The 26,597-nt window shown below is 45.3% G+C and overlaps 1 protein-coding gene across 8 annotated transcripts in view; it reads left to right on the forward strand.

The window, feature by feature from the left end:
* DEPDC5 (DEP domain containing 5, GATOR1 subcomplex subunit) overlaps positions 1 to 26,597 on the forward strand; it is a 1,004,325-nt gene that overhangs the window by 657,461 nt on the left and 320,267 nt on the right. For all 8 annotated transcript variants that reach the window (XM_069619835.1, XM_069619836.1, XM_069619838.1 and 5 more), the window contains one exon: positions 23,730 to 23,865. In XM_069619835.1, coding sequence (XP_069475936.1) covers positions 23,730 to 23,865 — 136 coding nt within the window. The remainder of the gene's footprint in view (positions 1 to 23,729; positions 23,866 to 26,597) is intronic.

Here is a 26,597-nt window from a genome sequence, read left to right on the forward strand (position 1 = left end):
ATTCATTGAACAGTCACATCTCTCCCGAATCCTGGAGGAGGCAAGGGTGTCCTTAGAGCCAGCTATTATTGTCCAGGAGGTAGCCCAGGCCATTCGGTCTCTCCCAGCTGGGAAAGCCCCCGGCCCAGATGGCGTAACTAATAGATTCTACAAAACCTTTGCAGACACCCATATCCCACACCTCACTAGGCTATTTGACTCTTTACTGAATGCAGGGAAGGTTTCCGATTCCATAGCGGAATCGGCCACCACTTTACTTTTAAAGCTGGCGAAAAATCCGGAAGGAATGTACCTCATACCATCCCATAGCCCTCTTAAACACTGATGCTAAACTCTAGAGTAAAATATTAGCAACCAGACTAAGCAAGGTCCTCCCAAGCATCATTAACAATGACCAAACTGGCTTTATAAAAAATAGAAGTGCCCACGATAATATCCGCCAGGTAGTGGATCTAATCACCCTAGCCCCCAGAATCCCGGGTGGACTGACCCTCCTTTTCCTGGAGGCACAGCAGGCTTTCAACAGTATGTCCTGGGACTCTCCAACAGCCCTTCTCTTCGCCTATGGATTTTGGCAGTGTTTTCCAAATTGATTATGGCGAATTATTAAATTCTGTCCACCATAATTACAGTTAATGCACTTCTCCCCCTCAGTAGAGGTACCATACAGGGTTGCCCCCTCTCCCCATTAGTGTTTGCACTGGCTATGGCGCCGCTAGCACAATGGATATGCTTGCATCCCATGATCAAGGGGTTAACGCATGGGGCGGGGAGAAGATTATGCCCAAAGTGACATTATATGCCGACAATGTTATCTGCTTCCTGCTGGACCCCTTGTCGTCTCTACCACCATTCCTGGACCGATTAGGACGGTTTGCCTCGATATCGGGCTTCTGCATTAACTGCGACACATCTGTGGGACTGACAATAACTGAGTCTCCGGATGTTCTTCATACTTTGAAAAATGCCTTCCCCTTTAGATGGGCAGATTGGGAAATGACATATCTTAGGGTCCATATTACAAATACATATAGCTCACTGCTTTTTATTCCTCCTTTGTGGAAGGAGGTTGAAGACATGTTACAAAGATGGGAGGTGCAAGAAATCGCATGGCTAGGCCGAATCAGTGCAGTCAAGATGACCTTGCTGCTGCAGCTCCTTTACATTTTCCAGGCTTTGCCGACTCAGATACAAGAGCAGCATCTTCTAGAATTACAGAAAGTAGTGGGGCATTACATTTGCCAAAGTAAACCCCTTAGAATCCACCGTTAGGCCCTCCTCCAGTCTAGGGGCCTGGGCCGGACTTGGGGTCCCACCCATCCAGTGCTATTTTCGGGTGGCACAGATTGCCCCAATGCTAGATTGGGCACCAGAAGGCAGACTCCTGAAATGGAAGGTCCTAGATCAATCGGCTATTACTTTCCCTCTTGCCCACCTCCCATTTCTTCCCAAAGTTATAAGAAGCTTCCACCAGGGCCTCCTAGAAACCACTTTTCCCACCCTGCGACACTGGGATAGCGCTTGCGCCCAATTTGGGTTTGAATCAGGCCTAAGCCCGCTCTCTCCGCTTTTAAATAAACCAGAGTTCTGCCTGTTTATAGGAGGCAGAAGGTACATGCAATGGGAATCACAGAGGGGTCCTACGCTTGAGAGATCTATATAAAGATGTAGTGCCTTTAACCTTTGTTGAATGTAAAGGGAAATTCCATTCTCAGAGGCACAGTATTTTAGATATGTTCAACTTAGACATTGGGTAGCTAACAACCAAGTTAAACAAACCGCAACTCAACCCATCTGGGGCATAGAATTGAGGCTGTTAGAGGGCCAAGAGGCAACAAAAGTCTCCCCCTTTTACTGCCTTTTGGAATGTGCATCCTTGGAGGACAAATTACCATATATGGCCCACTGGGAAAGAGAATTGGGGGTGGAGATCTCAGAGGATTCCAGGCAAAATATCTGGTGCCAAACCCATACGACCTCCCGTTGCACCTCAATTAGAGAGGGAGCCATCAAACTATGCTTCCGCTGGTATGTGACCCGCCCATCGATTGCATGCTATTCGCCCAGATTATTCGGACCGTTGCTGGCATGGGTGCGGCCAACTGGGGGACCTTGGGCACATGTGGTGACACTGCCCAATTACCCAAACATACTGGCAAGAAATTTGATGGAGGATAAAGGAGATCACAGGCAACTTGCTCCCCATGTGTCCACTGGTCCTGCTTTTGAGGGATCTCCCAGATGATGGCACCTTTTCGATGTCAGGCCCAAGAGCAAATCTTATTTTTCACCTACTTATGGTGGCAAGAACAAACCATGCCTGCTTCTGGAAGACGCCAGAGGACCCTTGTATCTAATATTGGTAGGTCAAAGTATGGGAGACTCTAGCCATGGAAAAGCTCTTAGCACATGTAATGGACAGAATGGCAAAGTTCTCACGGACCTGGGGCCCCTTCCTGGACTTTACTTGAGAGAAAGAACACGTGCTATTTAGGCCACAAATTATGAAGCATCTGTTACAGTCTTAATGTTTATGATTTGACCTGGTGGAGTATAATGGCAGAAGGAGTAGTACTTATCAATATCCGTGTGACCCTTTTTCCTTGCTTACTCTCACATTTTGTAGTGCCTTGTTTGACTGTTGGGGTTAGGGATTTAACAAAATTGTAAAATGAAATTTCTATGCTTCTGTGATGATGCTTGTTCTGATACTGCATTGCGATTATACTATGTTCATCAAGATTTCAATAAAAAGAGAATAAAAAAAAATAAATTGATGATGATCCTGCCGCACACATCCAGTTAATTCAGGACAAGCGGAGGGCAGAAACAGGAGACATATGGGACAAGAATGTGGTGATAATTTACCACATGCTGAAGAAGGGACTTCCCAAAGAAGTCCAGCACGATTTAGATAAAGTAGCAGGCATGTAGGCCAAGAGTTGGCCAGAAATTCAGGCACACTTTGTGCATTTTTGCAGAAGACCCAGTAGGGATATTACAGAGAAAGGGAAAAAAAAGAGAGAGAATGTAGAGCAGGCACAAAGAGCAGAGGCTAAGCTTGTTCAAAAGATATTAGCAAAGTAATTACAAATTCTATGGAGGGACAGCAGGGGAAAGCGGGACAACAGAGAAACAGTGAACCGAGTATGATGCAGGGTTGGGTGGACAGGTAGGTTTCCGGTCCAAGGCCAATGAGAGGGTTTCTGAGGGACAGAGGAGGATTTCCACAGGGAAGTGGATCATTTGGCAGGTTCGGAGGAATGGGTCCCCGGTTTTATGGGCCAACAGGAAATGATTATGGGGGATTTTATGGGTTTCATTGTTGGTCATGTGGAAAGTTGGGACACGTGTCAGAGGATTGTCGTGAACGGCCACAGTACTTTAACATGGGAGCTCAACAGATGGAGGCCCCAACCCTTCCTGCCATATATTCCAGGTTCTGTGCAATTGCAGCAGTGTAAGGAAGGCATGGTATCGACAACAGTAAGACAGACACAAGTGACCACAGTTCAATGGTGTTTGTTGAACTTCTAAAAGGGTATGATAAACGCCTATCTAATCCTAACTCTACAGATGGGAGCAAGCTATGACCATCAAACAATAATAACGCAGTCCTAGTGGTGTCTTGTAAAAATAAAAGGGCCTCTACTAAAAAAACCTATTGCCAATCCTTACCGCTAAATACAAATAGTGTAGGGAATAATGTTATGAAAAGCACGAAGTGTTCAAAATGATAAGACAGGATGTTCAGGCCATTGACTTCCCTTTTCCACGTTTTCAGCACGGGACAAGGCAGTTCACTCGAGGGTAGCACACTCTGGCTTCTTCGGCACCGGGACACAGTTGAATTACCAGCATCAGGGCCTTCTGTATGTAAGTCTCTTTACTTATCAAAGGCTCTTGATTCAGAAGGCCTGATGTACAAAAACAAACGAAAAGGTATTTTCCTCTCACAAGTACTCAATTCAGAAGATTCACTCTTCACTCTGGATCCCCCTCAGCCGGGCTCGGATCCCTTTTATACAATGATCGTTACTTTGAAGCCCCCTCTTCTGGGCTCAGATCCCCTTTAAAATGTTCAGAGAATATTCTTTCTGAGGTGACTCACAGGTCACCCTGGATCCCCCTCAGCCGGGCTCAGATCCCTTTCTCTTACACAATCAGTCTCCCTTAGCCGGGTTCGAACCAATTTCAGTTGATATTAACTATCGAAGACCTTCGAATGTGCACAGGGTTTAGCTTGACCCGTTTCAGGACCACTTAGATTTAGCAATTCCTTTTTTCACAATTGCCAACCAGTTGGATACCTTACAGAGACCTTCGAACGAGTACCCACGTGGCGCCAGGCCACTCTGTGTACAGTCACTCCTCTGTTATTCAGTTATGTTCGCGTTACTCGTCACATAAGATTCACACACTGTTCTCTTTGGATTTCTCCATACAATGTTTGCTGCTTGCAACCTTGGTTCTAACACAGGCCGGTCGGGTATCAGTCTCCCTGACTCAACGGCTGTGCTGACTTTACTGGCGTTGCTTTGTTGTAGGAGCCAAGGACAGTACCACAGCGGAAAACACTCCTCCTCACCTTGGGTATCGACGCAGGAGAGCCCCTGATGCCTCCGACACACAATGCAGGTTTATTCGGTTTTAATTCCAGGTCTTGGGTTTCTTATTTTCCAAGGCTCACGAAAGGAAGGGTCTGAAAAGGTCAAGGGCACTTCCCTCCTTGCAACCCTCTCTCGTCTTGCCGTCTTTCTCCTCGTGTTAAACTACCATCTTGAAACTGCTGCATCTTTGTGTGGTTTTGCCTTGCTCTGACTTTCGTGCTTTGCCTTTTATCCGTGTGGGGAAGTGTGATAAAAGTCAGGTGTGTGTGTGTGTGGAATGATCAGAAATTGCCTGACCTTTCCTGACTATTGTATTGGCACATGTCCGGTATACGATTCTGTTGTTAGTCTGTTTGCGCTCATGGTGAGCTGTTTGTGAGAAAGTGTGTGTCGGGAAAGGGACGGGGCTTGAGTTCTTAAGTATACTTAAGTTATCGAAGTATGGCAGATCCCCAAGGACTAGCAAGTGAGACATCATCAGGTTTCCCACAGCAGGCACGGGTTGAACAGAATCCAGCAACTGGAGCTGCACACACCTTTGGGGTTCCCCCGGCCATGCCAGCACAAACATCAATGCAGACATGTGACAAGAATCTTTTACGCCAAGGGACAGTTGTGCACTACACTGGAGCGAGTGTTTTCGGGGAAAACCCTCTTCATCTCCCCGTTGCTTATATGTACCAGGAGTAGGACAGCCGACAGGGATCACTGTCCATTACCACCGATCCGGAAGAGGAACCCCGGATAGGTGTACAGGTAGATGACCAAGCATTTTCATTCATGGTTGTTGCAGGAGCAACCAACTCTCCCCTGGGACCAAATTGACATGCGCACTTTCGTGCATCACTGGAACGAGTGGCGTTTCCATGGGCCACGTACAACAGTCTACGCGACTATGACTGGTGTGAAGGTGGAGGGCAGTAAGAGTTGGATCCCCCTATAAGACACTTGAAGGGATACCGGCAGCCCTCCACCTGCGCAGGAGCAGGCATAAATGTTGAGTACAGTGTAGAGAATCACAGTTTTTCAGTGCAAAGGGGGTGTGGATGGCGATCTGGAGTTTAAATAATTTTAGTAAAAGAAAAGGAATGTTTAAGATTGTAAATTGTGTAACAATGTTTTTGTGTTTTTTTTGGTCCTTGGGTCATCATGTCAGAAGATGACAAACGATATAAATGGAGACCAATTAGAATTGAATAATCTTTATGAAGTCCCAGGAGAAAATATTAAGGGGAAAAGGAAATGTTGATAGTGATTTTTTCGATAATAAGTTAAGTCCTATAATGAATGCACATGGCGCCTCCAGATAGAGAATGCAAGAAGCTTATGCTTTAAGCAAGAGAGCCACTGCTTCAGCCACCTACTTGCCACGCATTGCCAATAACATTGCAAGTTACAGAGATGTCTAGTGGGGATTACTCCGGAATAATTTAGCTGACGTCCCCGAGTCTCAGTTACTGAACATTAGTAAAGAGGGTAGACAGGTTACCAATAATATTTTGAAAAATACACTAGACTCCACAGAAACAGCTGGCAGAGTCCTTGCACAAGGAACCTTATTAAAGAGACACTCTTGGCTTCGTAATTCTGTTTTCAAACCAGAAACACAGACAACCCAGTCTTCCACATCTCAACAGAGGAGCAGACGCTCCACTGAGGAGGATTAGTCCCTGCAGGAGCAGAGGACATGCTGCATGAAGCCCCCTGAACCACCCTAGGATTCTGGGTGAATAATGGTGAGCGCTACTTCTAAGCAAGCTTACACACGTAAATGATGCTTTTTGCGCTGTGCCAATGCATCTACTAAATGCCCCAAGTCTATTGCTAATATCATTAGCTACGCTGAATTAGGTCGAAAAAACAATTTCTAGCGACCTTTACCTCCATCACGGCACACGAGGCCGTGGAAACTCCAAAATGGCCGACTGCTGCCTGACTTGATTTCACACTGCCCAGCCAGCAGTCCCCAACCACGGCAGATTGGCTGAGCAACCCTCTTTCAGCCCATTGATTGCCGGCAGGCAAAGCCAGCCCACCTCCAGCAAGGCCCACGAGAAACAAGGCTGTCGCCTGTTCCCTGCCTGTGTCCAGTCTTCCACATCTCCACAGAGGAGCAGGAGCTCCACTGAGGAGGATTAGTCCCTGCAGGAGCAGAGGACTTGCTGCAGGAAGCCCCCTGAACCACCGTAGGATTTTGGGTGAATAATGGTGAGCGCTACTTCTTAGTGAGCTTACACTCATAAATGATGCTTTTTGCGCTGTGCCAGTGCATCTACTATATGCCCCAAGTCTATTGCTAATATCATTAGCTACGCTGAATTAGGTCGAAAAAAGAATTTCTAGCCACCTTTACCTCCATCACGGCACACGAGGCCGTGGAAACTCCAAGATGGCCGACCGCTGCCTGATTTGATTTCACACTGCCCAGCCAGCAATCCCCAACCACGCCGGATTGGCTGAGCATCCCTCTTCAAGCCCATTGGTTGCCCGCAGGCGAAGCCGCCCACCTCCAGCAAGGCCCACGAGAAACAAGGCTGTCGCCTGTTCCCTGCCTGTGTCCAGTCTTCCACATCTCAACAGAGGAGCAGGAGCTCCACTGAGGAGGATTAGTCCCTGTAGGAGCAGAGGACTTGCTGCAGGAAGCCCCCTGAACCACCCTAGGATTTTGGGTGAATAATGGTGAGCGCTACTTCTTAGCGAGTTTACACTCGTAAATGATGCTTTTTGCGCTGTGCCAGTGCATCTACTAAATGCCCCAAGTCTATTGCTAATATCATTAGCCACCTGAATTAGGGCATAAAAGCATTTCTAGCCACCTTTACCTCCATCACGGCACACAAGGCCGTGGAAACTCCAAGATGGCCGACCGCTGCCTGATTTGATTTCACACTGCCCAGCTTACACTCATAAATGATGCTTTTTGCGCTGTGCCAGTGCATCTACTAAATGCCCCAAGTCTATTGCTAATATCATTAGCTACGCTGAATTAGGTCGAAAAAAGAATTTCTAGCCACCTTTACCTCCATCACGGCACACGAGGCCGTGGAAACTCCAAGATGGCCGACCGCTGCCTGATTTGATTTCACACTGCTCAGCCAGCAGTCCCCAACCACGCCGGATTGGCTGAGCAACCCTCTTCAAGCCCATTGGTTGCTGGCAGACGAAGCCGGCCCACCTCCAGCAAGGCCCATGAGAAACAAGGCCGTCGCCTGTTCCCCTGGATCGGCTCCACGCCAAGGTAACACTACCACCTAAATGCTAAAATTGCTCCCCAGCCTGTAGCCTTGCGCTCCCCCTACCCGCTCCACAGTTAGTCATTGTGCCAACACCTTAGAAAATCTGCACTTAAACTGCCTGTACTACTGTTTCAGCTAATCTGCATTTAGGTTGCCTACACAACAGTTTTAGCAAAGTGGCATTTAGGTTGCCTGTACAACCTTTTTAGCTAATTTGCATTTAGGTTGCCTGTACATGCCCACTAGCTACAAGCCAGTGTCTACCTATTCCTGCCTCTATTAGCAAATCTGCATTTAGGTTGCCTGCACAACTGTTTTAGCAAAGTGGCATTTAGGTTGCCTACACAACTGTTTTAGCAAAGTGGCATTTAGGTTGCCTGCACAACTGTTTTAGCAAAGTGGCATTTAGGTTGCCTACACAACTGTTTTAGCAAAGTGGCATTTAGGTTGTCTGCACAACTGTTTTAGCAAAGCGGCATTTAGGTTGCCTGCACAACTGTTTTAGCAAAGTGGCATTTAGGTTGCCTACACAACTGTTTTAGGAAAGTGGCATTTAGGTTGCCTGCACAACTGTTTTAGCTAATTTGCATTCAGGTTGCCTGCACAACTGTTTAAGCAAAGTGATATTTAGGTTGCCTACACAACTGTTTTAGCAAAGTGGCATTTAGGTTGTCTGCACAACTGTTTTAGCAAATCTGCATTTAGGTTGCCTGCACAACTGTTTTAGCAAATCTGCATTTAGGTTGCCTGTACATGTCCACTAGCTACCAGCCAGTGTCTACCTATTCCTTCCTCTATTAGCAAATCTGCATTTGGGTTGCCTGTACATGTCCACTAGCTAACAGCCAGTGTTTACCTATTCCTTCATCTATTAGCAAATCTGCATTTAGGTTTTGTGTACATGTCCACTAGCTACCAGCCAATGCTTACCTATTTTTGCCTGTATTAGCAAAGCTGCATCTAGGTTGCCAGCTTTCTAAACACTCAAATAAGCATACTATGTATCTACCACTACTCTACGCGGTTCTATTTAGAACTATCCTCAATTTAATCACCCCTCATAACATTAACATGTCCCAGCCACAGATCCAGTTACGAAACTTAACACTTCGCGCTAGACTCACAAGAATTTACGATCTGCTAACGAAAGTCCACCCCGCCAAAAATCACCTTAGGCACATGCACACTACCAATACTCCACCTCACACAGATAACTATGGCCAACACACACTACTACTTAACTGTCAAATCTTTAGAGATTCCACCTCCCCCCAAAATGCCAACACAAAGATCAGTCACCCTCTGCTCCACCCACCCTATTCACAATAAAAGGCGCCTTAATAAACGCCCGCTCTATGGTAGCCCATGCCACTGAAATAGCAGACACAATCCAAAACGAAAACATAGATTTCCTGGCAATCACCAAATCCTGGCTCCACCCCGCAGCAGGACCAGCTATCATGCTAGCCATTCCAGACAATTACACTCTTACACGCCTGGATCGCACCACGTCTAGAGGTGGTGGCCTTGCTATAATTGTGAAAAATAACCTAACGTTAAGACTTTCCACACCCCACAATACCAAATCCTGTGAATCCCTCACAGCCAAATTCACCATAGCCAACAATCAAACTATCATCATTCACCTGTGTTAGGGAGAATTCTCTGTTTAGGCTGAATTTCCTAACCTAGTGAGTCCCCCAGCAGCTTTGCTGGATTTTTGGGGTTTATTTTTTTTTCCTGCCAAGAGTGAGACTCTTTTACCCTCACTCTTGGGCATGATTTGAGTGTGTTTCTTTGAATTGAATCTAGATGTGTTAAATGGGCTATGGGGTCTTTTATTCCATAGAGCTACATGTGTTTTGGTGATGTGTTTACACAGCACCCTCAATGCAGTGACACAGGGGTGTCATAGTGACCCCCCCAGTATAGACTCCATACCCTGGGACTGACTACTGTCTCCCAGGGCATGTAAAGTCACCATTGACTTTACTAGTCTTAAATTCTGAACTGAACCAGTACAAACCATCATATTGTGGACGTACTGGCTGGGGCAATTCAATTGCCCTGGGGTCTGTTAGTCGAGGGGGCACGTCTCCGTCCCCCCTGATCGAGTTTTGGCTGGTGGCAGTGGATACTACTTTTTATATTCAACCGCGAATATTTTCCTATGGGATTTCCCATTGTTTTAGGCTACTACCTTTATTTAATTATTTACGGTAGCCTCGAACATACCGCCGGTTTATTTAATTAATATTAATTCTCCGGTTGGTATTTTTTGCCAAAACTTGATTCTAAAATGGCGTTTGTGTTCTCTAATGTGACTCCAACTCAAGTTGAGCCCTTTGTTCCACTTTTTGGCGGGCTTCTCCACAGAAGCTCTCCAAAGTGGTGCCACTCTGTCTGGGGTACTTAGGAGGGGTGGAGGGAAATTTAAGCACCCTGGACTGAGTTGCCTAGGCAACTCAAGTCGCACTCCATCCTGATTGGCCCAAGTGGTGAGCCGGCCGGCTCACCACTTAGCATGTTTGAGTGACAGCTAGGCTGAGTGAATGGGGGTTTGCTGCATAAAAGCAGGGCTTTGGGGACTGGAACTTCAGAATTCGCCACAGGACCTAAGAGTCCGACGAGGGAGAAGCTAAGCCGACCTGCCACGACACCACCACAGGTGGAGCCCTGCTGGACTGCCTCACCACTTTTCCCAACGACAGAGGAGATCTCTCGCCGGAGAGTCTTCTTCCTTTGACTGGTGGGGATAACCAGTTTCACCGTCTTTTCGCTTTCCCGAAGTACCTCGTGGCCGCCTTGCCCGTGCCAAGCACCCCGGCAACCGGGATACCACGTTTTACCATGACCACGAAACAAAGGTACCACTTTTAACCGGAAAACTCTGCGGCTGGTTTCTGCCCTGGTAGTGCAACGACCTTCATCTTTCCTCCAAGTCGAGATCCTCTCTTCCCCTGGACGACGATGCAACTTGCACCCACCACCAGGAACAACTGCCACCGCTGGAGGATCCTTCCCACTTAAGGTACCGTGTCCCGCCTGGCTTCCCTTGCTACCGACTGTACGGGGTAGATTTAGTCCCCGGCTTTCGAACCTGGGTTAGCCTGGGACACCCTGGCTAAACTTTCCTAAGCCTCTCAACTCTTTTTGAACCCTCTGCAAGACTTTCTAAGCCTAGTGTAACTGTGTGATCTTGGGCGCATTTGTGCTCTGCTCTCTCTAAGAGTGGGCCCAGCCTTTGGACTTTGGCTCACCAGTTACTTTTGCTCTTCTTCCTTGCTAATATTGTTCCTGAATCTTAGAGTGGTGTACCTTTCCATATTCTGTCTTTTTCCCTCCCTTTCTCACAAACCTATTGGAGTGCAATCTAGTTAAGCGCTCACCTCTGTATGATAATAAGTGGTGTTTTACTGTGACTTATCTGATAAGGAAAAAGGGGTGTATATATTACAATAGTAACTGTGTTTAGAATATTTTACAATAAGAGTGCTGGAGTGTTTCAAACTGTGTGTTTTTAAATAAATAATTATATACTTTGATACCAAAGCTCTGGTCAGTGTTTGCTTGTATTATTGTATCTGAGTGCCTATTGTGTATACTTTGCATACTGCCTAACTCTTCTTGAGGGAAGTCCGACTGCTCAGCCACAGCTACCAGGTAAATCTGGGTGGTGCAGACTGCTACCAAGTGGGTTTACTGCCAACACCTGTAGTCTTAAATCTTTTGCAGTGTTCCCTAAGGGGACTGCACAGGTTTCTGCCTAACAACCTGATATACAGACCACCAGGCCCCTAGGCTCCTTTGAGAAAGACCTCATGAACTTATTATCTGACAATTTACAAAACTCTACTCAATGCCTCATCCTAGGCGACTTCAACCTTGGATTTAATGACTCACGAGACCCTAATGCCTTACAAATCAATATCTCCCTTGAGGAACTAGGATTTACCCAAAAGATTACAGAGCCCACACATATCAAAGGAAGGACCCTTGATTGGATTGCCGAACATAACTACCCAACCACTATCACTTCCATAATACCCCAGCCCTGGTCCAACCACCACCTGAATATTAGTACCCTAGTTCCTACCTCACCCACCAGAAATAGAAAAAACATTACTCCTGAAAATCTCATCCCTCTCACCCTCCCCACCTTAAATTCCATCCCAGATCAGTCTGACCCAGCCACCATGGTAGAAATGTACAACGAAGTGATGCTCGCTTCCCTGGATGCTATCGCACCACTGAAGATTAGAAAGAGCAAACCCCACCAACACCTAAATACCTGGTTCACACCTCTTCTGAAAGATATCCGACATAAGAAACGTCTAAGTGAAACAATCTGGAGATCAGACTCCTCAGACATCAATAAAAATAACTTGAAGAAATTAGCTACCCTTTACAAAAAAGAAATTGTTAGCTAAACAAACATCCTACAACTCCCAAATCGCTCAAGCCAAACCCAACACCAAAGAACTGTTCGCCACCCTAAAGGAAGTAGAATCCCCTATCCAAGTTCCTGACTCATGCCTTAAGGATAAGAACTGGTGTACAAGCATACAAAATGCCCTTGCCAACAAGATAACAATGCTGCAGGCGAAGATTAATAACAAAAAAACGAACTGCTCCAAAAACTGTTAGTAATGGCACCACCTCTAAGACTACTACGAACACTTTACCAATTCCGCTATCCACCTTAACACCACCCACACCAGACACCCCTCGCTTCTACTTTCGCAAAATCTCCATCAAAGAAGTCAAGAAAGTCTTCCTCACTCTCAAACCTTCCAATTGCCAGGGCGACCCATGTCCAGCCCAAATTATAAAAGACGCTACCCGTGAACTCTCACCCTTCATTACTAAACTTATAAACGCCTCATTCACACCTCATTCACATCAGGTACTATACCTAGCAACTTGAAACACTCCTGGGTCCTCCCTCTCCTTAAAAAGCAAACCTTGTACCCCTCCAACCCAACTAATATAACCACTGTGCCATTCCTACTTAAAATCCTGGATAAGTAGCTTACCTACAAATTCAGCACCATCTGGAACTACACCACCTCCTAAGAGTTCACCAGTCTGGTTTCAGGCCACAGCATGGTACTGAGACGGCACTCCTAGACTTTAAGGCACAAATAGACACACTAAGAGACAAAGGCACAACGTCACTACTACTACTCCTCGACCTCTCTGCCGCATTCGATCTGGTAGACCACGGAATACTCTGCAATCATTTGGTCACGGCATCCTGCTTCTCTCATGAGGCAGTCGCATGGATCCAGTCCTTCCTAGATAACAGGACAATGCAAGTTTTCTCTCCTCTAGCAGCCGCAGGCCCCGCACCCATAACATGTGGTGTACCCCAAGGCTCACATGTATCTCCTATTCTGTATAACATTTTGACAAAGCCCCTTTTCGATGATCTAGACGGTCTAGGTATCACCTACGCTAATTATGCAGATGATACATAGATCCTCATCCCGTTGACGGGAGATTATGATAAGGATTTGGCCTTTGTGAACAGAGTCTACCTCATCATCCAGGCATGGATGGCCTCCCGTGGACTATGCCTGAATGATGACAAAACTGAACTCCTCATTCTAGGCACATCTTCCAACATCAAAAAATTAGGCCCCAATTATGGCTCCTTCATAATTGACAACAACATCATTACTGTGGCCAAGGTAGTCAAAACCCTTGGTTTCTACATAGACTCCACGCTTACCTTTGGTAAACAAGTAAATGCTATGGCCTCAGCCACCTCCTACACCTGAAAGATAATTAGAGCAGCCAAGCCCTTCCTCTCACCCAACAACTGCGTCACTCTAGCAAGAGCACTTATCCTGTCTAAACTAGACTACTGTAACGCCCGCTACATAGGCAGTAATAAATACATCACCTCCAAAATTCAGACCCTTCAAAACAATGCCCTGAGAGCCGCCCTAAACTTCCCTAAAAGCGCCCATATATCCGACCTCAGGAGATCCACCAATGGCTCTCCACAAAAGACAAAATCCTCCTCAAAACTGCATCCCTAACACACAAATGCCTTAACCACGCAGCCCCACAATATCTCATAGACAGATTCACCAGACAAACAACCTCTCGCCCCCTAAGAAAAGCCAATTCCAACCTCTTGCTAGTACCGAGATTTAAACTCACTAAATCTGGTGAGAGCAGCTTCCCTGTTAAAGCAGCACAATATTCTAACTCCCTTCCCCCTGCCTTAAGGGAAGATCCCTCCCTACCTTCAATTCAGAACCAGTCTCATTCATTGGCTAAAAGAACATGACGCCTAACCATACCCCACTGACAGCCTTCTGGGATCTTTTGTATATTTGCTCTGATTTATTTATGTACCACACTTGCATTCTTTTGTAATTTCATTGTATATAAATCTTTGACTGTACATGTATACAGCATTGTAACCGCAGCTGTATTTTTCCGTGTATAACCCGTAACCTAAACATAAGCTGAACAACCCTCATTATGCCTTTGCGCCCGGTCTGGTGTGCAATATAAATAATAAAACACAATATAAATAATAAAACAAAGAAACAAACCCTGATTAGCAAGCCTATTGAGTCAGTCTTGTTTGGCAAGGCTGTTGATGAGGCTTTAGAGACAGCCAAAAAAAGGAGCATGCCACGCTTACCCTAAGCAAAATTTCAAGCAAACTGCGTGTTCAATGCAGAGTTTTCAATACCTGTCGTTCTTTTCGCTCTCAACCCTTCTTCAGACCCACACATTCAGGGTTCTCATCAGGTTCCACTTCTTGGTACACACCCAGGGTACACAATCTAGTTACCAGGCCTCACAACACTGAGGTTTCAGACAAGGCAGATGTAGAGATAGGAGTGCATCCTCTAGAGACTCCCCTACCCCCAGCCTACAAATGACTTTCCCATCAAAGTTCCCTCCCATACATCGCCAGTCAGAGGTCGAATTTCATCATTGGCCCACGCATGGGAGGAGATAACCTCAGATCAGTGGGTGCTGACTGCCGTTGCAGACGGATATTCAATCGAATTTCTTTTAAAAACTTGTTACCATCCACCGAAAAACAGAAGGATGTATCAAGAACATCAGCTAGTCCTGCAAGTGGAAGTGGAGACATTACTTCACAAAGGAGACCTAGAACTCATCTCTTTTCTAGAGTTAAACAAGGGTATTTATTCAGTGTACTTCCTTGTACCCAAAAAGGACTTAACCATGGGCCCTGTAGTTTATCTGCGTCCTTGTCTTGCTTTTCTATTTTGTCCTTACCTAAAGGACAATTACCTTATCACAACACCTAACAATTCTCAGACTCAGGAAGGCAATAACTCAAAACCATACCCAATACTTAGAGTATAATTGGCCATTTATTGACCCTTTATTTCAATATGAATATGAACACACGCACACAATTCTATAAATGAACATAGATAGTTATACATCAACACATATATCAATAAGAATAAAGAAAACACACCACTGTTATCATGGTTGAAGATGAGACCTTCATCTCTGCCACAGCAACACCACCCAGTCCCAAGGCAGGTGGGCGGAGAGATCACACATTCTAACGGGGTCTGGAGCAGAGCGCCCTCCCTCTCAGCAGGACTTCTTCACCCGGGGTTCCAAATCTGAATCTACTACCTGGATGCCCTCTCTCTTATGGGGAAAACTGGTTCCCGCCCTCCTTTGGTTTGCAACCGTCGCCGTACGAAGGACGGACAACAAGCATGGAGGTGGCAGAGTGGAAAAATCCAGTTAATAGTGGAAAAACCCAGCTCGTCTCTTACACGCTCGTTCTCAGCACCCCTTCTCACTGCACCTGCATAGCTCCAACTCCCTTCTCAGTGCGGCCTTGGTCACACAATGCGCCGACTATCCTCTATAGTGTGAATCTCCACTTCCAAATATAAACACTGCGATCATGGCTGATCTTCAGAAACCCAAATCTACTAATTAAATATAGAGGAGCATGGACTTCCATTGCATATATAGGAATGAATGTCCAACATGGCTGCGCACCTGCGCCATGTTTCTTAGCTCCTTTCTGCTCACGCATTACAGTCTTGCAAACAAGTATATCAAGCCACAGAAATTCAGGATGACTACACTTCAGAAGGTAATCCCTGTTCTCTAATACAGGGATATTTCAATGTTGCCAGCGCACAGGAAGTTCCTATGGTTCCTAAGTGGGAAACACTCATTATCAATTCAATGTACTTCCATTCGGCATAGCCTAAGTGGCAAGAGTTTTTACAAAGGTTCTAGCATTGGTGGTGGCCCACCTTCGCAGAATGTCCATTCCAGTGTATCCTTATCTAGACGACTGGCTAATTACAGGAGACACTCCCCAAGCGTGTTCACAGAATACTCAAACTACCATCAACCTACTTTTCCAATAAGGATTCTCAATCAACGAGACAAAGTCAAGTAAAACAATCCCTTGGCGCCTTAATTCTGACAAATGATGGTCTGGTTTTCTCCTCCAATGAGAGGGTGCAAATTCTACAATATGTAGCCAATCGTCGGATGACTGTACACAAGGCCATGCCATGCGCCTGCTTGGAATGATGGCTTCTTGCATCTACTTAGTTCCTCACACCCACCTACGCATGCTTCCGAGGAGTGGATTGCAAGACAATGATCTCAGGCAAGCAGTCAGTGGGACAATCTAGTGGTTGTCTCGCAGTCTCGAGTTCTGTCTCTGTGTTGGTTGTCAAGGGAACACCTTCTGAAAGGGAAATTATTCACCACACCCGCAATAGAGACCACTCTTACCACATTATCCCCACCATACAGCTCACAGCATGTGGACATGGACAATAGCAAGAAAGCACATCCACCTGTTAGAGCTTCTAGCAGTGTTCAAAGCTCTCAAAGCCTTTCAAGACCAGCTACAAGAGAAGACAGTTCTAGTCCTAAAAGACAGCACTACAGCGGTTATAGGTCAAATGCTCGAATCAAAAGGGTCGAATGACAAAAGGGTTGAGTCAAAAGGAATGAAATAAAGGGTTGAATATTTATTTATTTATTTATATTTATTTATTTTTGACCTGGTGGCCGTACCGGCACCCACAAGCAGAACCTGATGGTAGCAATGGTACCGTTATTGATGTTACCGTTGCTACCACCCTCCCCATTCCCATTGAGCCCTGTGGGGGCTCAAATAGGAATGGGGATGTACCGGGCCCGGCACCTGCACAAGGGGAATTAACGGGTCCACCAAGGTCGGAATGACCAGGTGATTCCCCTTTCGCGGGAGCCGGACCCAGATGCGAGTTTGGAGGTAGCCTTGCCAGTATAACCGGCAAGGCTACCTCCAACCTTGATAAGAAGCCCAATGTCTTTGTCCTCCAGTTAAACTTTCATGCCCTTTCAACTTGTTGTCCCAAGATCAGGGGTCAACACTGCATCCATGTCCTCAAGCACTGAGTTTAGCAGCTTGGCTCCTGAATTCATAGAGTTTGGGCATTCAAATGTACCTAAAAAATTATGGATATTTTTAAAGAGGCACATAAACCCAATAGCAGACACTGCTATTTCAATAAATGGAACCACTTTGTCATTTGATGTAGATCACGTAGCATCAATCCTATTGACTGCACACTTTCACACATTGTTCTATACCGTCTCTATCTTTTGAATTCAGGGCTAGTCTTTAATTCACTGAAAGTGCATCCAGCTGGTCTTTCTGCTTACACAACCTCTCAAAAGAGGTTTTCTTGATGGACAATCCCTCTCATTAAAGCCTTTATGGAATGGGTCAGAAGATTCACCCTCCAATTTCAAATTCAACTCCCGGATGGGACTTGAATGTTGTCCTTACTAAGCTTATGGGCCCTCCTTTTGAGTCAATGCATGAGACCAGTCTTAGGTGTCTCACATATAAGACTGCTTTTCTTGTAGACATTACATCTATAAGGAGGGTGAGTGAACTCCAGGTACTCTGGGTTCAAGATCCATTTGTCAACATTCACAACATGAAATTGGTTTTGCACACACATCCACGCTTCTCTCCTAAATTTATCTCCAGGTTGCATGTCAATCAGTCTATAGAACCTCTGGCTTTCTTTCAAAACCCTACAAATTCAGCAGAGAGAAGCCTCTATACATTAGATGCCCAAAGAGCTGTAGTGCATTACCTAAATAAAATTAAACCACTACGTAAAACAGACCAGTTCTTTGTTTCCATAGCCACTGGAAGAGAAGGGCATCCTGTCTCAAAGTCTGTTATTTAAAAATGGATTATGAAATTCATCCACATGTGTTATTCTCTTTCAAAGAGAACGTTACCTTTTACGCCCAGAGAACACTCTATTCGAGGCACAGGGGCTACTTGAGCTTTCATTGCAAATGTACCGTTAGATGCCATTTTCAAAGCAGCTACCTGGAGTTCTATTCACATCTTTACACAGCATTAGTGCTTCGATAAACATTCTAGGTGGGTCAGGCAGTGTTAAGACATCTTTTTGTCGCTGTACCTTCTAACATCCCATCACCATCTCCTGGTACTGCTCGCCAGTCTATGCTCGCCATGTGATTCTAAGCAGATCCACAAGCCTCATAAGTCGTACATTACTTAACGTAATCATATTTGTGATGCTTGTATCTGCTTGGAGTCACATGTGCCCGCCGTTCCTACCCTCTTGGAGTTGAAGGTACATAGACGGCTTACACCTTCTTTATCTTCTGTACCAATGCATCACTTCATGCTCCCTCTTGTCAGAAACAAAACGTTCGGAGGGACCTCGAAGCATGAAGGATCATGGGTACAATATACGTCACACAGGGATAGTACTACAAGCACACCCAGTCGATGTCCCTTTTTGAAACTCGAAAACAGAATTAAATACTCTGCACCTGCCACTAGATGTCAGCTTATGAACAGCATGTGTATCTAAGCAGATACGAGCATCAGAAATAAGATTACAGTAAGTAATGTAGGTCATACTTACCTCTGTGCCCAATAGATTGCTTCACAAGCTCTTGTGCATGTTAACAGTACTTTACACTGAACCACTAATCGGTAGCAAGTCAGAGCCTTACTGCCACGCCATGTTATCAAATGAGAGTTTGGTTAGACTTTTGTGGAAAACATTTGCAGGTCCACTAAGGTTGGCTTCTGAGAACCCTATATGTAGTGGTTCTGATAAACCTCCTCACAAAGGTAATACATTCTGGTTTACAATAAGATGCTGAAGGGTGTGGGTGTGGCCTTTCTGGCAAGTCACATGCAGTATGTTTCCCAGGTGGCTTCTCAACATGAAAGGACTGATGCCTTGAATGCAATAAACTATTGAGGAAGGTTTCAGATGAACCTGTCAACTTTGAAGGTTATTGTAGGGTGCAAGGGTCTTGCATTTTTTGAAAGGTATCTGCTCCGGCACCTCTCTTGCAAAGAAAGGTCTCCTTTTTACTCTTCCTTTTTCTAGACAACCTGTTTCTGCACCTCAAACCCATTTTGACCTTTCTCCTTACAAGAGACTACATGAGTGAGGTTCTTTTTAAAATGTGGTCATAGGAATCTGCCAGCCCTTTGGTTGCAGTGCAATAGGTTTTGATAACAATTGGGTGTTAATGGGAAGCAGTCTTCAACCCAAAGTTAAGAGTAACCAGTCTGGGAAGATTTACTCTAAGACATGATTCAGTGTACCTCTCTAAGTGGGAACATACTAAGAGTAGTCTGGGCCACAAAGAATTATTCAGTGAAAAATGTCATGTTCTGCCTTGCACAATATTTAGTTAACTGTTCCTGTGTTAGCAAAATTGCAGGGAAAATGTAACTTCGGCTATTTGGCAGCAGCCCCCTCCCATTTTCATGTCCTCTTATTATGCAGGTGCAACTGCTGTTCGCTGTCACCTTTTAAGATGGATTTCCAAAATCAACCCTGGGTTGTGGATTTTGGGAGGCCACCCCATTATGGTGAACAGGAAAACACTGGGGACTAACCAAACCTAATCAAGGTAAGGTTACCAGAGAGGCAAGGCTTAGTCTTAGGAGGGCTGTGATGAGTCCACATTGAATAACACCTATAATTCAGTTTAGATAGGAAAGTATATAAATGTACAATGCTGTATTATGCCTTTAAAATGCACACTAAGCAAGTAAAGCTTCTAGTCAAATATTGTCACACACTTACTCCAAAAAATAAATTCACATTCACCATTAGGACAAGTTAGAAATCATTTGATTCAATAAACAGTGAAACATAGGTAACTACTCAGTCCATGAATTTCAGTAAAGACACTTTACAATAACCACAAAACAGTTGTCTAAGATGGTTTGGGGCCTTGTGCGCTAAAAAAATCAGTTGCAATGTTATACTTTTCTGGTAGGTTTATTCAGACAATGTCGGTGGTTATGATCAAAAAGGCATAAAAAGTTCAGGTAAGGAAAAAAACTCTATCCAAGCCACAAAAATTGGCCTAAAAAGGTATTCTTAAACAGGCCCACACCTACCTAAGTCAGGAACTGGACTTTACTTGCATGTAACCCTACGAAGAACATGGAGGGCAAGGAACAGGTAGGTTAACTTACCTCCCTGACTACGATTTCTCCAGAGACCATTACTGAGGTTCCGGAATCTGTTCGGCACACAGTCTTCTGTGCTTGGTCTGGTCGAGGAAGGCCCAAGGTTCACAGGTCCAGAAGTCACTTTTGGACACAGGATTTAGTTTCGGTCGGTAGCAGTGCTTAGGAATCGGCTGCAGACACCTTTCAGCTGAACAAAGAAAAGATGAAGACTTCCGACAAATCAGAAGTCACAGATCCCCAAAAAGGCGTTGAGACTGGTTTTCCCACCAGTTCAGGGATGAAAGCACCATCAAAGGTCTCCTTGAGATCGGCTGATGAGCAGGATTTCACTGGGACTTCACTGCAGTTGGTGGTGGTCAGCTGCAGGAGTCGTCCTTGCATGGTCAACTTCTGGTCGACTTGCCTCCAAAGTTGATATGAAAAATGGCTGCAGCAGTCCTCCTTTTATCAAAGATCAGGTCAGTGGCTATCCATTCGTGGATAGCCACTTGGCACAACGTATTATTATTTTATTATCTTATTTATGTATGAAGTGCCAAAATCCTGTAGGCATCAGGGCGCCACCAAAACACACAGGACAGTGCATACAACGGGACATTAAAAAGACCTGGGGGAGGCAAGGAACTAAGTGAAGATGTGGGTTTTCAAAAGGTTTTTAAAATGTGACAGGTGAACTTCTTTCCTTAATCCAAGGGGAATGGCATTCCAAAGTAGAGTGGCCTAGAACGGTAAAGATCTTCCCAATCCCCTGTTTTTTTTTACTCTGGGTACCACTAGCAATTCCTTGGTGCTGGAACGGAGAGGCCACGATGGGGTGTGTGGCGTCAGGTGCTCTTTCAAGTATTTCGGGGCATAGCCAGATATACATTTATGAATCGCGGTCATGGCCTTGAAATGTATCCTTGCCGAGAGGGGAAGCCAGTGTAGCTCCCTACTAGAGCTGGATACGTGTTCCCTTTTTGATAGATTGTACCCAAAACGTACAGCATTCTTTTGTACAATCTGCAGCTGATCAATGCAACAAGACGAAGCCCCCAGCAGCAACAAGTTGCACTAGTTAAGGCGTGATAGTGTAATTGCCCTAGCCAGCATGGCTCTATTTCATTGGGATCAGACGGGTTTGGTATGTCTTCGTACATTTAGGTGGTGGTGTGTGCCGTGAGTGATTCCGTCTACATGAGTTGTGGAGTCTACATCCACATTCATGAAGACACTGAGAGTTTTCACTTTTTTCAGATGGGGATAGCATGTTTATTGATGAGCATGCAAGCATAGTCATCAGAAAGTTTACCTCTAGCGTGCACTGAGCCGAAAACTAGTAGCTCTGTTTTCGATGGGTTGAGGCGCATAGAGTTCAGGTTCATCCAGTCGTTGATGGTCCGAAGGATGTGCTCTACCTGTTCCAAATCTTGGTTGTAGTTGGCACTGAACTCCAGAATGAGTTGAGTGTCATCTCCATAGTTGGAAAAATACACATTGAGTGATGTCAACAAGTCACATAAATGCCTAATGAATAGGTTGAACAGTGCTGGGGATAAGCATGCACCTTGTTGGACCCCCTCCTTAATGGGTTCAGGTCCTGAACAGGCCCTTCCCCAGCACACCTGTGAACTCCTATTACCAAGAAATGAGGAGATCCATTTAATGGCGCTCTCTGAGATTTGGCCTGGGGAGGCCAGCCGGTTCAAGAGACAGGCGTGATCTAACAAATCGAAGGCAGCCGATGGGTCTAAAAGTATCAGCATGCCTGCCTTCCCCTGTTCAACTATGCTCAACATATACCCAGCAACAGACATTCAGGCACCAGGATGTGTACTGGTACCAGACAGTTCCAGCCCCACATCTTGGCTCACACTCAAACCCCCTCCCCCCCCCACTTTGGCCACGAAAATAGCAGCTTTTCCTGGGAAAAGGCATTTTTTATATATGGAATTTCCTGACCTGAGAAGGCGGGAAAAAGGCCAAACTACACCATGGCTAAAGGATGAGCAAAACCTTTGGGTTGGTCCTCTTAGATTGGAAGCCCTCTAGAGTGCGGTACATACAAAAGTGCACAAGTAAAAAGTATAAAACATGGTAGAAAATATTTGCTGCCACTAGATCATCCTAGGCTCTTTGATTACTTAAATAACCAAAGAGGGACTGCAGAAAAAGCTATAAGGATACAAAGTATCTTTACTGCTTTTCACTTTAGGGTGATGTGTGCAATTATAACAATACAAAAAAAACTCACTAAGAGATACATGGGCCCTATCTGGAAAATGCTGGTAAAACTACCTGTACAACTGACTCTGGCATTGTTCCCGGACCGGCTTACTCTGAGTCTGCCGATAGGGGCAGTGAACCACTGGCAGGTCAGCCCTACCGGTAGTTCAGGCCCCTACCAGCAGACTTTTCACTGAAGCACCAGCACCGTTAGTAACGGTGGAGGGGCTTCAGTGTTCCCGTTCCCATAGAGTCCTATGAGACTCCATGGGAATGGGACCTTACCGTTTGCCACACCCCGTAATGTCCCGCAATCATCGGGATATCGGGTGGCGGAAACAGTAAGGTGAGTTTGCTGGTGAGCCGCGGGTCAAACCAGCAAATTCGTAATGAGGGCCATAGTCTTGCAGTACTGATAGTTTTAAGGTCTAATCGGTTTCCCCATAAGAATTAGTGAAAAGACAAGGGAAGTAAAGCAAATTTTATTTACCTCCAAACAGTCAAGTCAGGAGTCTAAACTAAGTAAAATGCAAGGGTGTCCCATAGAAGTCTATGTGAGGAAAATCGCAAAAAGAAAATATTTCGTAACAACCTTTGCCCCCTTTTTGCTCACATCTTTTTGGGTATCAACAAACCCTGTATTTGTATCAGCATTTCTCTGCCTCATCCTCATTTTTAACACTCACATTTTCTTTCTAGATGTCTTTTTACCTTTGCTTGCTTTTTCATTTGCTTATTTTTTGCCTTCTTTCTTTCATCACATTTTTCTACTTAGCTTTCTTTTTCTCTCTGCCCCCTCTTTCTCACCATCCCACTTTTCTGTCTTTCCAAATTTCTTTTTTGTCTCCTTTTCTCTTTGCTTTTTCTCTCGCTTTGTTTTTCTTTTGTTTGTCTAAATATCGCTTTGTTTCTACCCTCTCCTGTTTTGTGTGCCTGCTCTCTCATAATCCCTTTCCCTCTTCTACCTCTCTTTCCTTCTCTCTTTCTCCCATTCTCTCCTGCCCTACTCTTCATCTCATATCTCCTGTTTCTCTTTCTACATTTCCTGGCTGCATGCTGATGTGCAGTCCCTTTCTATATCCTGTGCAGTTGTTGAGATCCGAAAGTGTGCTCAATATAATTTCTCTTGATGCGCAGGCCCCTCTGGAGAAGCCATTCAGATCCATCACCAGACGCGTCAGAACATGGCAGAAATGCAGGGGAATGGGATGAGGGAGCTAACACATAGTTCTGCTGAGCTGCTGGAGTTGGCGTACCATGAGGCAACTGGCAGGTGAGATATCTTGCATGACCGCTAAGGACACAAACAATACCTGTAACATGAAGCTAATGCAGCCCCTTCCTACTTTCTCGGAAGCAGAGAAGCATTTGGTGTACTGCACTTAATCAGTGACTTCATCAATACCTCCATCAGAGAAATTTAGGTCTCTGATACACAGAGAAATACTTTTTTTAGAAAGTCTTTTTGAAACGCCCTTTAAGTTATTTCCCGATCCAGTTTTGAGTACTCTACATTTTCTGTAAATGTCCTCCACTACAGAGCAGTTGTCCGATTTGTAATCCTAAATGGCAATGACCCAGGTTTAGCCTCAGTTTACACATGGGCATGGTGTGGATTCCAGTGCTTGGGATTAGCAAGACCCCTTTTGACTATTGCTTGCTAAGGTGAAGTGGGGCAGGTTGGGCTTTTTAAGCAAGTGTATTTACTCACCATTTTCAATTCACTCAATCAGATCCTCAAACAGTCTATTGTAATCAGAATTGTTAAGGTGGCGACAAGCAATATTGTCATCCGAACATGGTAAGCTGCTCCCTTAGTCTTTACCAAACCTAAGCATGTTTCCCATGCATATCTCAATACACACTGCTGTTCTTTTATTTTAAGGTTCTTTCTCCTAATGCACACTCCTTTGGTCCATAACCCCATAACCTCTGAGCCGTGATGTCAAGAAACAATAATTTCATTGATTTTGTGTCATATCTTTCATTGTCTGAGTTAGCAAACCTAACTTCTTTTCGGGAAAAAAGAGAGCAAAACATTTCAGCTATACTGATTGACCAGCCAAAGTTTATTGTGCAGAAACAGCACATTCTTGTGGGCCTGGACACACAAAGCGCATGCGGGTGCCAAGATCTGCTAATTACCACTCAGGTCTTGCACAAATTGAACCTTAGATTTCAAAAAGTTTTGGCTGGCACCATTTTAAGGAAACATTATTTCATCTAACATCAGCACATTCTGTCCAGATAATAATCTTGCACCAACGTTTTCTTTCCCTCTACGTTCAGACTAGTGACTCTTCAACATTGCAAGCACCAGCCAGCCGAAGAGTTCAGATGTCAGCTTCACCCATACTCTAGCATGATTATGGGACTTTGGGGGTCAGGCGCAGTGCCTGGACGGGTGAAGATGACAACTTTATCTTAAGCGACCTGTCACGCATCTCCTAGCCTGAGTTACAGTGTTTGGGACATGCATAAACACTGGGGAAGACCGAGAGCATTGCCAGTTATATAAATACACTGCTGAAAAGGGATCCCAGCCCATATTCGGAATTCAGAGTCTGTTCTTGCTCTCCTACCAGGCGGCATGTGATCAAAACTTGAAAGTGTGCTGCTGAGGCTTTGTTAGTGGCTGTCGTGAAGGGGAAACCACATTGGGGCAACAGACACAGGGATGCCTGTGATTGGGATTGGAGTGTTGTGAGGAGTGGAGCAATACCAGAGTCATTGAGGTGAACCTGCAGTGCCCAAAGAGAGGACATAACGCATGTAGACTCGTGGAATACTGTCGCAGGAAAGACACCAAGAGGGACATCAGCATATGATGGTTGCATCCAGCTTATCGACTGATGGTGAGGAGGGGCTACTTCAACAATCCACCAACAGAGCCAGTCTGCAAGTATAATGGCAAAGAGGAAGGACCATGTGCAGACTTCATCAAGGTAAAGGGAAGGCCATTGTCACAGAGGTGCTGACCAGTCCCACACAGCGTCTCTAAAAGGTAGAAGTTCAAATCATGGAGTTTTTGGATAGAGTGCATAAACAAATGGACACAAGGATGGCATCCATTGAGAGTGAAATGGAGACTCTCCTGTCTACATTTACGACCAGTGAGAAGAAAATGGCATAGGTGTCGGCATGGGTGTTTGCTTTGTAACCCGCATCGCAGGGTGTAGTGGACACAAACATACCTCTTACGGGCTTTCAGCTATGTGTAACCCAGTCTGTTTTTCCAACTTGAAAGGAGGCTGGAGTCTTTGGAGAACATAATCAGGACAAGGAATCTGAGGGGCCTCAGCATCTCGGCTGCCGTACCCACAGGGGAGTTAGGAGAGCTTTCTTCTGGAGTCGCCATGGGCAATAGTGGCTGTTATTGGGTGCAGCAAGTGACGTTTCTAAATTTGCACAGACTGCCTACCAGAAGTCCAGTGCCCCTAAATAGGGTGGCACTGTGGTAGCAGTTTTGGAGCATCTGAACAAATCAACCTTGTGTTCTCCAGCAAGGGGTCTGGCATGGATTCAAAAGCTCCTAAATATTCCCTGTCGTCCGGCTGGGAATCCTCGGTAAAAGAAAAAACTGTTTCACTTTCATTTATAAACTGTCTTTCTCTTTAAACCTATCACTGAACTCTGGGTCATACTGCCCCCTCCTTAAGCCCCATCTCTGCCAGCAATCTTCAGATTTTTACTGCACGTTCAAGTGTTGGAAGTCCTCGTGTTTCACTCTTCGAGCTTTCTGCGTTTTTCGGGATTTTTTTGGTAGGAAAACTCTGTTTTTGGTTCAATTGAGCCTGTGTGCTCCATCGTTTAGCCATCAGATTAATGGGGACCCGTTTTTCGGCATCTTTGATCGCCCCTCAAGGGCAGAAATTGGCGAGTGTTTCTTCTTGGAAGTTTCCAGGAGTCCATCAGGCCTAGAAGGCGCCAGATCATGTCGCAGGAGAAGGACGGAGCTTCCCTCTTCAAGATGTGCACCAGCTGCGGTTTGTGGAATGTTTTCGT

This window comes from Ambystoma mexicanum, chromosome 10, assembly GCF_040938575.1.
Source record: "Ambystoma mexicanum isolate Mex_15411 chromosome 10, UKY_AmexF1_1, whole genome shotgun sequence".
Taxonomy (NCBI): Eukaryota; Metazoa; Chordata; class Amphibia; order Caudata; family Ambystomatidae; genus Ambystoma; species Ambystoma mexicanum.